This window comes from Rhinolophus sinicus, chromosome 7 (genome assembly GCF_057876585.1).
Source record: "Rhinolophus sinicus isolate RSI-liver-muscle chromosome 7, RSI-T2T, whole genome shotgun sequence".
NCBI lineage: Eukaryota > Metazoa > Chordata > Mammalia > Chiroptera > Rhinolophidae > Rhinolophus > Rhinolophus sinicus.
Window position 1 is genome coordinate 5,413,055 of NC_142507.1, and position 13,389 is coordinate 5,426,443.

At 36.3% G+C, this 13,389-nt stretch overlaps 1 protein-coding gene across 4 annotated transcripts in view; it reads left to right on the forward strand.

The window, feature by feature from the left end:
- Nucleotides 1-13,389, forward strand: part of IL7 (interleukin 7) — a 46,010-nt gene that overhangs the window by 27,918 nt on the left and 4,703 nt on the right. For 3 of the 4 annotated variants that reach the window (XR_016021674.1, XR_016021675.1, XM_088799357.1), the window contains exons 3-5: nucleotides 6,341-6,421; nucleotides 7,481-7,612; nucleotides 12,318-12,371. Coding sequence is in view for 1 of the 4 variants with exons in the window: in XM_088799357.1 (XP_088655483.1) it covers nucleotides 6,341-6,421; nucleotides 7,481-7,612; nucleotides 12,318-12,371 (267 nt within the window). In the remaining 3 variants the exon portion in view is untranslated. The remainder of the gene's footprint in view (nucleotides 1-6,340; nucleotides 6,422-7,480; nucleotides 7,613-12,317; nucleotides 12,372-13,389) is intronic. The other variant, XR_016021676.1, reaches the window with a different exon arrangement.

Here is a 13,389-nt window from a genome sequence, read left to right on the forward strand (position 1 = left end):
ATATATTATACTACATGTGTTATATCATATTATACAATATATACTACATAACTTATAGTAGTATATGAGGTCAGACAATTAAGTTCACGAACTTGTTGCAACGATGTTGCTAACCTTTTTTTGATATCAGAGGGATTATTCATTATGAATTTATACCAACTGGACAAATAGTTAACCAAGTTTACTATTTTGAAGTGCTGAAAAGGCTGCGTGAACAAATTAGAAGACCTGAACTTTTTGCCAACAATTCATGGCTCTTGCATCACGACAATGCACCAGCTCACACGGCTCTGTCTGTGAGGGAGTTTTTGGCCAGCAAACAAATAACTGTATTGGAACCCCCTCCCTACTCACCTGATCTGGCCCCCAATGACTTCTTTCTTTACCCAAAGACAAAGGAAATATTGAAAGAAAGACATTTTGATGACATTCAGGACATCAAGGGTTATACGTCGACAGCTCTGATGGCCATTCCAGAAAAAGAGTTCCAAAATTGCTTTGAAGGGTGCACTAGATGCTGGCATCGGCGCATAGCTTCCCAAGGGAAGTACTTTGAAGGTGACCGTAGTGATATTCAGCAATGAGGCATGTAGCACTTTTTCTAGGATAAGTTCATGAACTTAATTTTTTGACTTGCATATATTATACATGTTCACATCCCATAGATAGATAGATAGATAGATAGATAGATAGATAGATAGATAGATAGATAGATAGATAGACAGATAGACAGAAAGATAGATAGATAGATAGACAGGTAGATATAGATAGTTCTATAACCAGGGAGAAGAGGTAGAGATAGATACGTATATATTTTGAAGTTTTGATTTCAGTGAAGTCCTGATGGTCAGTTATTCCTTTCATGCATCGTGCCTTTGGACTTGCATTTAAGCCATTGCCATACCAAGGTCATCCAAGTTTTCTCGTCTGATACCTTCTAGGAGCATTATTGTTTTGTATCTAGGACTGTGATCCATTTTAAGTTCCTTTTTTTGTGTCAGATCTCTGTCTAGATTCATTCCTTTGCATGTAGATGTCCCATTTATTCCAGCACTGTTTGTTGAAGGGACTATCAGTGTTCCATTGTCTTGCCTTTACTCGTTTGTCAAAGGTCCGTTGACTATATTTATGTGGATTATTTCTGGGCTTCTAGTCTGTTCCGTTGATCTATTTGTCTGTTCCTTGGCCACTGTAGTGTCATAGTAAGTGGTAAGTTGAACCCTCCCAAACCATTGACTATGCTGTTAGTCATGTGATCTTTGAGAAGCATCTTTAGTCATTAATTGTTGATTTTAGGATCAAGACAAAGCTCCTTCACATGGCTTAAGCCTCTGAATAATTTTATCTCTTCCAGTACCTCTGGTTTCATGTGGAACCATGATTTCTGTTGCTTGCTTTCCAGCTTTCCATTGCTTCCTTCTTTCCAGAAGCATACCTGCTGTTGTTCCCTCCCACTTAAATGCAACCATACATGCTGTTTTCTACATCTTAAATCCTCCTTTATTTCCTTTCTTGAGTTCACTTACGCTTTAGATCTCAGTTGAAGAGTTCCTTTTTCAGGGAAGTCTTCAATGCAGTTTCTAAGTAAAATGCTTCTTGCATAGGCTTTCATGGGAGTATATACCTTTTATTCATAACAGCTATTAAATTGAGATTTGATTGTGGCTCTTGGATTGATGTCTGTCTTTACCACCAGATAGGACACTTCTTGAAAGAAGGAACCATCTCTGATTTTGATCACAGCTCTATCTCCACTATTACGTGGCACATAATAGATGCTCAGCAAGTATTTGACTGAAGAATAAATGAATGAATTTTTATTTAAATTAGGAATCAACTACCAGTTCATACTACAATCTGCTAAGCTACTTGACGAATAGTAAAATTTGTACCATTTGAAATAGCATTCCAAGAACATTCATGCTGTTTTTAAAATACATACCTTTTCAAATTTCATACAGATTACAGATTTCATCAGAAATAAGTCTCACATTTTTCACAAAGGTCCTCCAAATGAGTCTCTATGTGGTACAAGGCGTTGGGCCCTGGATGGGTTGTGACAGTGATGATCAGAAGTGAAGACTATCCCTGCAGGAACCAAGTTCACCTTCAGAGAATGATATGAATCTCTCTTTTCTGTCAAAACCCCAATCCTTAGAACCAGAGCTAAAAAATGAACAGAAGGAGAATCGAAAAGAAACAGCAGTCAGTTACGTAGCTGCTGACCAGAATTATTTATCAGGAATAAATAGACATTAGTTCACATAGCACAGCATATGGGACCATGAAGATTGACTGTGAGCCATACTGACCTTCTCTTTTGAAAGGAAAAGAAAAAACATGAAAACATTAAGAGGAGAACTCTGTCCGTGACACAGAATATAGCAAATGGGTAAGAATGTGTTCTGAAGCAACGTACTTGAACGGAAGGTGCTGGCTGCCCTAATGCATTACACTTGCTCCTTCCCACCTTATATTTGGACAGTTAATTGATCCAAAAAGCAAAAATTCTGTGTCAGGAAGCTTTCACTTCACAACAAACAGCCACAAAAGCATTAGCAATATGCATGTCTCTCAGATTCACAGGTATGCGAGTGGGCTGGGCCGATCGTTTCCACATGCTTCCTCTGGGTCACAGGATGGCAGAGCAGTGGTGTGGTCGTTTTAACATATGCTCACAAATCCTTTGACACTCCTCCTTTCAAGAGGTGGAATTTAACTTCCTTCCCCTTGAGTATAGACCAGAATTAGTGACACTTCGAACCAGCAGAATAAGAAGGAAGCAGTAGTGTGTGGCTTCCAAGACTAAAGCGTAAAAGGCATGGAGGCCTCCTCCTTTCTCTCTCTTGAATTGTATGCTTGGGGGGAAGCCAGCTACCATCTTGTAAGGACATGTAGTGAAGCCTATGGAGAGGCCCAGGGGTGAGAAATTGAGGCCTCCTGCCAATAGCTGTGGGAATGTGGCATCAGGAGAGGGGATTGATCCTCTAGCCACAGTCAAGCCTGAGGTGCCTACAGACGTGGCTAACACCCTGACGCGGAGCCGGAAGCCCCCAGTTAATTTCCTCCCAAATGTCTTCCCCTCAGAAACTGTACATGATAGTGTGTTGCTTGAAGCTGCTAATTTTTTGTGTGTGGTAATTTATTATGCGGTAATAGAGAAAGAGCAGAAGCTGCTACCAGAGGCTTATTCTCCTCTGTTGAGAGACAAAGTCCAGGGGGTCGAACTCAGTTGTGCAGATATATTTCAAGCCTCTGCTCTTGTACAGTTGGCTAATATCCACGACCCAAAGCAATGTCTTTTGTTGAAATGCAACATCCACGGGCAGAGAAATGCTTCTCTGTAGTGGGCTGAATAATGGCCACCCAGAGATATTAGGTTCTAACCCCTGGAAATTTATAAGGACCACGAGTCTTGGCAGATATGATTAAGGATTTGGACATGGTGAGATTATCCTGGACTATCCACAAATACCATCACAAGTGTCCTCATAAGAGAGAGTGAGGTAGACTTGACAAACATTCACAAGGAAGAAAGAGATATGAAGATGGAGGCAGAGACTGGAGTCCTGTGGCCACAAGCCAAGAAATACCAAGGAATGCTGGCAGCCACCAGATGATAGAAAAGGCCAACAACAAGTTCTCCGCTGGAGTCTCCAGCTGACATCTTGATTTGGACTCCTGGCCTCCAGCACTGTGAGAGAATAAGCTTCTATTGTTTTGAGCCACCAAGTTTTTGGTACCGTTTGTTAGAGCAGCCCTAGGAAATGAAGACATCCTCCAATGGAGTAGTTAAATACTGACCGAACAACCTCTATTTTTAGCATCCCTTCAAAAAATAATTGGAAAATCAAAGAGGAAGCACTGTGTATTGATACTACCTAAATAAATGAACAAATGAACACATAAATAATCAAATGAGTACATAAATAAGGAAAATGAAGAATTCAGATCATAGATTACTTATCCATGAAAGCAGTAAAAATGTCAACAATTTTATTCTTAACACTTTCTAAGAAACCAAATTAAAAAGAGTTTAGAGGAGAGATACAGAAAAATGACAGGGAGCTCTCTAAATTTAGGGGGGATAGTGGAGAATAAAATAAAAACCAGAAATGATTGCTCTGTTAGAAAGAGGTATATAGAAAACATGATGGAGAAAAACCATACAAAATGGAATTTAAAAAATCAAAGACAAATATGTAAAAGAAAAAGTGAAATAAAAAAGTCATTGTATACATAATTAGTGTTTCTGAAGAAGAGATTGTTACAATGGAAAAAAATTCAAAGATACAAGAAAACTCTACTGAAATGAAAGAAGATATAATTCTAAAAACTGAAAGGACATATATTTTAGGAACAACGTATATAACATAATATTTTATACTAGAAAATTTTGTAGTTCAGAGTCAATGTGACATTGGCTTTTCTCTTGTAATTTTCCATATTCATAATCGATACGAAGATCTTCAGATATGTCAAGATGCTTGTAAGAAACTATTATTGGTGAAGTAATTCTACTATTTGTTAAACAGTGGATATATAAGGTTGTTTCCAATGCCATGATTCATTCCATAATCTTATCCTTCTTGCAGGGTTGGAATAGAAATTTCAGAAAGCAACTGTAGTTGGCACTCATATACACTTACGTTAAATTTATTCATAAAATGCGCTAAAGTCAACTAGTTAATAATAATTGTAACTTGTGTATGAGTCAACCTTTTAAGTGTATAATGAACATCTCTATATATTGTAGCAAACACTTGGCAAACAAATCAATTGGTACAACATTATCTATCTGTATCTGCCAAAATTGAGTTCTTTAATACCTGGAGCAATGCCTTAACCAATATGGCTTTGGCTTTTCAAAAATTTATGTGTCATGCGATTTGTTAAATTCTCCAAGAAATTGGTACGAGTTCTGGACATATTTCATATAATATTTTTGATAAATTGTAAAACATCACACAGATTAGCTGCACATTTGTCTGTCTATCAAAGAGAAATGTATGCATGGTTTATTATCCTTCTTGGGGTTAAATGGAAGTCAATAGGAAAATGATTTTATAGGCAAATATTAATTCTCTACTACCATTTTAGGAATGTGCATGAAAGCAACATGAGGAGAGCTTTAGAAAATATATCTATTTGCACTTGAGATTATTTGCAGTATTACTGAGGTGGTTGGTACTAACAAATCTTTTGTTTACAAAAGCATTCTTTTCCAAAGATAAGGAGTGATGTAACAATGTCCAGTGGATGCAGCACCCTCCCTTTATATCAAATGGCACAAGAAATGGGACTGTTTTCTTATCTTTGTTTCCCCATAGGGCTTGGCAGAGGACCTTGCAAATTGGTCCGTAGTTACTGTCGTATGGTTACATGAATGAGTATATGTTCAGACAGTAATTCCTGTCGGTAAAACAGAGTACATTCGTTTCAAGTCAGAATAGACCCAGAGAGCACTTACGCTTTTTGCAGATGACTAGAGGGAGATGAAGCTCAGAGGCCCATGACTAAATCCTGCCATTATTCCACTTTTTATCCTGTTTCTTTTGTGACAACATCCAGGCTAAGATTGCTTGACGTCTTTCTAGAAGCTCTGATAGCACGGAATTGCTAGTTTGCTGGACAGAGCTTGTCCAACCCTATGCATAAGAGAATCTGAATCCTTAGAAAATTCTTCCTAGTATCTGAACTAAATTCTTGATTTGGGCAATCCCCACCTTCTAGTACCACATTCCTTAGAAATTAAATGTGAGAATGTACCAGTCTGCCCCTCCACTCCCACATTACAATGCACACACATTCAATTCCATCATTTCTTAGCAAAATTCTACCTCAAACATCCCAGACAAATTGGATTGTTAAAAATGCTATAGAATGACTTTAAACTTTATTCTCAATGTCAAGAGGTTTTTCCTTCATTCTAATGTAAATTCCCTTTGTTTTTGTTGGATAGTGGCAGAAAATTGGACCAAATAACCTCTTGAATGCATCTCAACTTCATGATTTCAAAATTTATAGTATTTTGTCTGTATAGTATAACTTCTAAAGTAGGTCCTTTTATTTGCCCAAATGGGCTAGATTCTCTTAATAATTTTTGGGATTAAACTGTGGAATCTGGGGGAGCTCTACATATGTGAGGGTTTGTGTATATAATTGTTTATTCTTCAACTATAGAAAACTATTCTTCATGCCTAGTCACCTAAGCAGAGCTAAAGTTATTTCCTTAAAATGTACATATAAATACCAAGTATTAAACATTGTTATTTTTATAATTACTACATATTAGAAAAGTCCCCAGTTTAATCATATAATTTTATATTATTTATTACAGGCACCGATAGGAGAAAATGATAGCAATTGCCTGAATAATGAACATAACTTTTTTAAAAAGCATTCATGTGATGATGATAAGGTAATGATAATTATTTGCAGTTTTATATGTCACTTGAGTTTGATTTCACAGAAACCTATATTTTTTGTATCTCTCTGTTAGATAATTATATTAATTATATTAATAACATTTTTTTGTTGTTGTTCTAACCAGCTAGTTCCCACTGATCTATTAAGTTATACTATGGTCTTCTTTATACTTTATTTTACAAATAGCCCTGTGCTTATTTGATTATTTTTTTTTATTTAAGCATTTTATTTTTCACCTAGAAAACACTAGAAGAACTGCTGAATTCAAAGACACACATCTCTTATTTCTGAAATTTTTATGCAGGAAAGTACTTGTTAGAGTGATTGCTTGCACACACATAAACATAAGTTATGGGCATAATTTAGTTGTAGGCATCTTGAAAATTTTTCTTTCAATATTTGCTAACCTTCACACCACTACCACTTCTAGTTGGTATAATAATACAACTTACAAAACTTCCAAAAAAAAGTTTGTGACATTTCTTTCTACAAAAACTAGTATGGTATTCAACAGTCTTTTATAAAACTCATAATAGCTGAGGTAACCTCAGGACTTTTAATAGTATATCCATACATTCTTTTTTAAAATTTCTTAAATATCTGAAAAACTTGTTTTAGGTGAATATGACCCTTATCGCCAGCTATTCACCCATAGCTCCAAAGGTGCAAAATTAATAACAACAAGTAAAATCACACATACCTTTCATTATTGTTGCTTCTAGGCGACTTCTCCTTTGGTTATCTTGTTTGAAATGAAATAAACTTGTGGTGTGTTCGCCCGTATGTGGTAAGACCACTCATATACAAAAGAGAAAGAGAATTGAAAAAGTCAGATAATCATTAAACCGAGTTCTAGGCACTTCAGACTGTCACCTAGGAGCTAAACAGTTTCAGCCTAGTTGTCAGTCATGTGACTAACCGACATAGAAAGCCTGGGTGGGGGTGGGGCATTCCTTAGCAATACAGTTCTGGCTTTAGAATCCTTAAGAAAGCTTATCATTTCTTAATATTTTATTTGAACCATAGCCCTTGTGATTTTTTTCTGTAATAGGAAGCTACGTTTTTAAAAACTGCTGCTCGCAAGTTGAAGCACTTTCTTAACACGAATATCCATGAGGAATTAAAGCACCACTTATCAGTAGTCTCCCAGGGCACATTAAAACTGTTGAACTGCACCAGGAAGGTAAGCTGAGGGCTGTTTTCTTTAACAAAAATATACACTCCTCCCATGATAGGATAGTATCATTCTCTGGTGATCATATCCAGTGTCATAGAATAGATCATATCCAGTTATCACTTAACGTTGAAATACATTTACTCAGCTTGGACGAGGAAAATCTCCACTTGGAACGTGCCTATTCATCTGTTGGTGAGGGCAACTAAATAGTTTATAAAATGAGAGCAAAAATAAGTGAATACATACTTCATTGCCATAGTAACTTTCAGGGAGTCCAGTGTGAGAAGTTGGGTGGGAAATGGTAAATTTTTATCTCTAAAATTCATTCATAATTTTAATCCATATATGTATACATTTATTAAAAACTCATAGCCAAAAAAACAACAACAGGTAATCGCATGTATTTAACAAACATCTTTATATGTTAAAACTGGGCATATATATGTCCAACAATTTTCTGTTTTTTTTTGCTTTGATAATTGTGATAAGTATAGGGCTAACTTTTCCCTACTCCTCTGCTAGTGGTTACTAAAAAATAAAAATTTGGAAGACGTCTTGAAACTAGACAACAGTTACGTCATCTACAAAATGGAGGAAGAATAGATTATCTACATTATAGGATATTAAAGGCTTACACGGCATAATTCATTTAAGTGCTTAGTACTAAAAGGTTTTAATAAATGTTATATTGTTATTACTATTACCCTCCTCTTCAGGAATTTTACCAGCTGCCACACAAAGCCAAAATTTTTCTTAGGATTTTTTTTTAAAAGAAATTTTTAACATTTTTATGATAAGAAAAAGGGTTGTGTGTGCTTTTGTTTTTTAACACCAATCGTTGCCCACAGAAAGTAAAATGTTAAGACTGTTTTTGAGCTATACTGACATTGACAACAATAAAAGATGATATCAGTTATCACTATGTTATCACTTATCATTGTTATCTATGTGAGGCAAACCAGTCTCCTCTTCTGTCCTAGATTTGCCAAGCTTCTTTCCCATTTTGTCCCCTTACTTGCGTTAGTTCTTTGTATCGAATTTCTGCTGTTCTCTTTTCTATAAATCTGATCTGTTCTGTTCTTTGCATCCTCTAAGCCTAGAGCTCAAGGTTCATGAAGACTTCATATGCTAGCCTACCAGCTCTCAATCCTTATTTATAGTGATTTCAAAATTCTGTCTAATGCAGGAATGGCAGATAGGTTTCATGTTGCTTACACATCCAATTGCTTAGTAGCAACTACTGGAAACACTGCGTTGAGAATAAGCCTCAAGTCAGGGCTTACCTGAAAAGCCACAGAACAAATTGGTGATATCACCTCCTGGCCTAGGGAAGGGGCTATTGGGTATGCGATATATTTGCAATTCCTCTTTCCATGTGTTGAGATTTGCATGGATCACTATGTTCCAAAATCAAGTAACTGTAGAGAAAGGAAACACAAATTATTGATTCTTGAAATTACATAAAATTATGTTACAACACTAACTAACCTGATACAGTCCAGCTTTGTCTTGAAATGATAAGGTAAGATGTTAGAAACGTTGAAAATTCAGCTACGTTGAATTTTCTTCGTCAGACATGCTACAGGCTTTTATTGTTCATCTCATTTTGCTTCTGATGGGTAAAGTATAAAAAATTTATAATCAGGATTTGACAATTGAATAACTTTATTTTCATGTTGATGAGAATTTTAGTTTTGTCTCTGTTACTATACTCTGCTATATTAGTTTTCCATTCCTCACGGTCATTAACACAGTGCTGGGCATACCTGCAAACTCATGGATCCAGGGTCTTCAGAAGGCTAACCTCCTTGCTTTTGTCCTTTTGCTGAAACAGGCAGACCTTGGAGATATTGCGGGTTAGTTCCAGGCCACCGCAATGAAGTGAATACCGCAGTAAAATGAGTCACACAAATCGTCAGGTTTCCCAGTGCATATAAGTTATGTTTACACTACACTGTAGTCTATTAAGTGTGCAATAGCATTATGTCTAAAAATGTACATACTTTAAAATACTTTAGTATTTTAAAAGTACATTATTGCTAAAATAGTTTAAAAATACTTTATTGCTAAAAAATACTAACCGTCATCTGAGCCCTCAGCAAGTCGTAATCACTGCTGGTGAAGGTCCTGCCTCCATGGTGATGGCTGCTGACTGAGCAGGATGCTGGTTGCTGCAGGTCGGGGTGGCTGTGGCGATTTCTTACAATAAGACTACCGTGGAGTCTGTCACATCATTGACTCTTCCTTTCACAGTTTCTCTGTAGCATGTGATGCTGTTTGGTAGCATGGTACCCACAGTAGAACTTCTTTCACAATAGGAGTCAATCCTCTCAAACACAGCCACTGCTCTATCAACTAAGTAATTTATGTAGTATTCTAAATCCATTGTTATTTCAACAATCTTCACAGCATCTTTACCAGGACTATATTTTATCTCAAGAAACCACTGTTTGCTCGTCCATAAGAAGCAACTCCTCATCCATTAAAGTTGTATCATGAGATAGCAGAAATTCAGTCACGTGTTCAGGCTCCACTTCTAGTTCTAGTTCTCTTGCTGTTTCCACATTTGCAGTGACTTCCTCCACTGAAATCTTGACCCCCTCAAAGTCATCCCAGAGAGTTGGAAATAACTTCTTCCAAACTCCTGTTAATGTTGATATTTGACCTCTTCCCATGAATCATGAATGTTCTTAATGGCATCTGGAATGGGGAATCCTTTCCAGAAGGTTTTCAGTCGACTTTGCCCATATCCATCAGAGGAATCACTGTCTATGCAGTGATAGCCCTTTGAAATGTATTTCCTAAATAATAAGACTTGCAAGTTAAAATTAGTCCTTGATCCATGGGCTGCAGAAATGATGTTATGTAAGCAGGAATGAAAATAATATTAATCTCATTGTCCACCTCCATCAGAGCTCTTGGGTGACCAGAAGCATTGCCAATGAGCAGTAATATTTTAAAAGGAATCTTTGTGTTGTTTTTTATCCCCCTGAGCAGGAGGTCTTAACAGTGGGCTTAAAACAGTTAGTAAATCATGATGTAAACAGATGTGCTGTCATCCAGGCTTTGTTGCTGCATTTACAGAGTACAAGCAGGGTAGATTTAGCATATGTCATTCCTAAGGGCCCTAGGATTTTAAGATGGCAAATGAGCATTGGCTTTAACTGAAAGGCACCAGCTGCATGAGCCCCTACCAAGAGAGTCAGCCTGTCCTTCGAAGCTTTGAAGCCAGGCATTGACTTCTCTCAGCTGTGAAGGTCCTAGATGGCATCTTCTTCCAATATGAGGCTGGTTTATCTACAGTGAAAATCTGTTGTTTTGTGTAGCCACCTTCTTCATGAATTGTCTTAGCTAGAACTTCTGGGTAACTTGCTGCGGCTTCTCCATCAGCACTTGCTGCTCACCTTGTACTTTCATGTTATGGAGACGGTTTCTTTCCTTAAACCCCAGGGGAATCAACTTCTGCCAAGCTTCAAACTTTTCTTTTGCAGCTTCCCCACCTCTCTCAGCCTTCCTAGAATTGAAGAGAGTCAGGGCCTTGCTCTGGATGAGGCTTGGGCTTAAAGGAACTTTGTGGTGGGTTTGATTTTCTATCCAGACCACTAAAACTCTCTGTGTATCAGCAATAAGGCTATTTTGCTTTTGTCATCATTCATGTGTTCACTGGAGTAGCACTTTTAATTTCTTTCAAGAACGCTTCTGTTGCATTCGCAACTTGGCTAACTGTTTGGCACAAGGGGGCCTAGCTTTTAACCTGTCTTGGCTTTAGCCATGCCTTCTTCACTGAGCTGAATCATTTCTAGCTTTAATCATTTCTAGCTTTTTACTTAAAGTGAGAGATATGCGTCTCTTCCTTTCACATAAACACTTAGAGGCCATTGTAGGGTTATTAATTGGCCTAAATCAGTATGATTGTGTCTCAGGGGATAGGGAGGCCCAAGGAAAAGGAGAGAGACAGAGGAACTGCTGGTCTGTGGAGCAGTCAGAACACATATAATATGTATCAGTTAAGTTCACCATCTTACATGGGTGTAGTTAGTGGCACCCCAAAACAATTACAATACCATCAAAGATCACTGATCACAGATCACCAGAGAAAACATAGTAAGAATGGAAAACTTTGAAATATTGAATTACTAAAATGTGACAAAGAGATATGGAAGCAAACGAATGTTGGAAAAATACCGTGTTTCTCCAAAAGTAAGACCTAGCTGGACAATCAGCTCTAATGCGTCTTTTGAGCAAAAATAAATATAAGACCCAGTATTATATTCTATTTATCATATCATATCATATCATATCATATCATATCATATCATATCATATCATATCATGTTATATTATACCCGGTCTTATCTTGTAATTTTTGCTCCAAAAGATGCATTAGAGCTGATTGCCTGTCTAGGTCTTATTTTCGGGGAGACATGGTAGCACTGACAGACTTGCTCAATGCAGGGTTGCCACAAACCTTCAATTTGTAAAAAATGCTTTATCTGTGAAGCAATTAAAATAAAGTGCAATAAAACAAGGTATGCCTGTATTCTATTTCTAAATGGAATTATTATTCTGCTGTACTAACAGTAAATAATTGGAAGTGGATTCTCAAATAGATTAGATGAGCTGAGAAGCATGTGAACATTAGCAATTACATTAATGGGAGGAGTGACAAAGGATTAATATTCAATGTTGTAAATGTAACTTTGTTTTTAAGGACAAAGGAAAAAAACAAGCTTCCCTGGGTGAAGCCCAACCCACTAAGAATTTGGTGAGAATAATTGTATAATTTTCTTTCTTTATCAGCTTTTTACTCAACTTTCATTTTTTAATCCTTAATATTTCTCTTTGAATTTTCTTTCTTATGGTTGGTTTTGAAAATATTCATTATAATGTTAATAGAAGGAGTAAGGAGATACTCCTTACAAATTGGATCCCTTTACACCATTTAAAAAACAACAACACTATTTTAAAATAAAAGAAGCTAGGAGAAATATCAGAGAATTGATTTTTTTTTTTTTTAAAAAAGCAGATCGAAACATTGAAACATCTGTCGGTAATGGGCAAAAGCCATAAACTATTTATACAGAAGAAAAAAAACTAGAAAAAAAGCATATGAAGAAAAACAGCCATCCTTTTGAGTTAGCAAAGAAATACAAATTAAAAGTGAGAGCCTATTTTATACCTATTTTATTAGTACACAGTATTAAATATATACCGGGGTGCCAAAGAAATGTATACACATGACTTGTAGTCATCTTTGTTATTGGTGTATATTATTACAATTTTAATACAGTTTTTTCCTTTCTTAAAATGTGTATACTTTTTTTGGCACCCTCTGTATTATATGTGTATAATAGTATATGAATATTCTATTTATATATTTATACATACTATTAGATATTGCACAGAATTATATAGCAATACAGGAAATATTTGTGAATGAAAAACTGAGAATATTGAATTGAATTTGATGAAACATTAAAAGGATATAAATATTAACTAGGATGGGAATGTGAAAATGAACACACCTGGTTCATGAGAGTGATGGGTTCTTCTTTTACGTTCCCATTATTATTATTATAATGTCGTTCACCCAATAGATATAAGGGAACGTGGAAATTCCTTACTCCTCCTAGAGAAGCAGGGTGAATTTGCATACCCTGGGACTCAAGAAACCTAGAAATTCCACCTGAAAAGGAAGAGTTAAATGAGTGCATGAGCAATATAAATACATTGAGGGCTTCTGGGCTAAGAAAATTTGGGAAGGAAGTTTTAAAAAGAAAGAT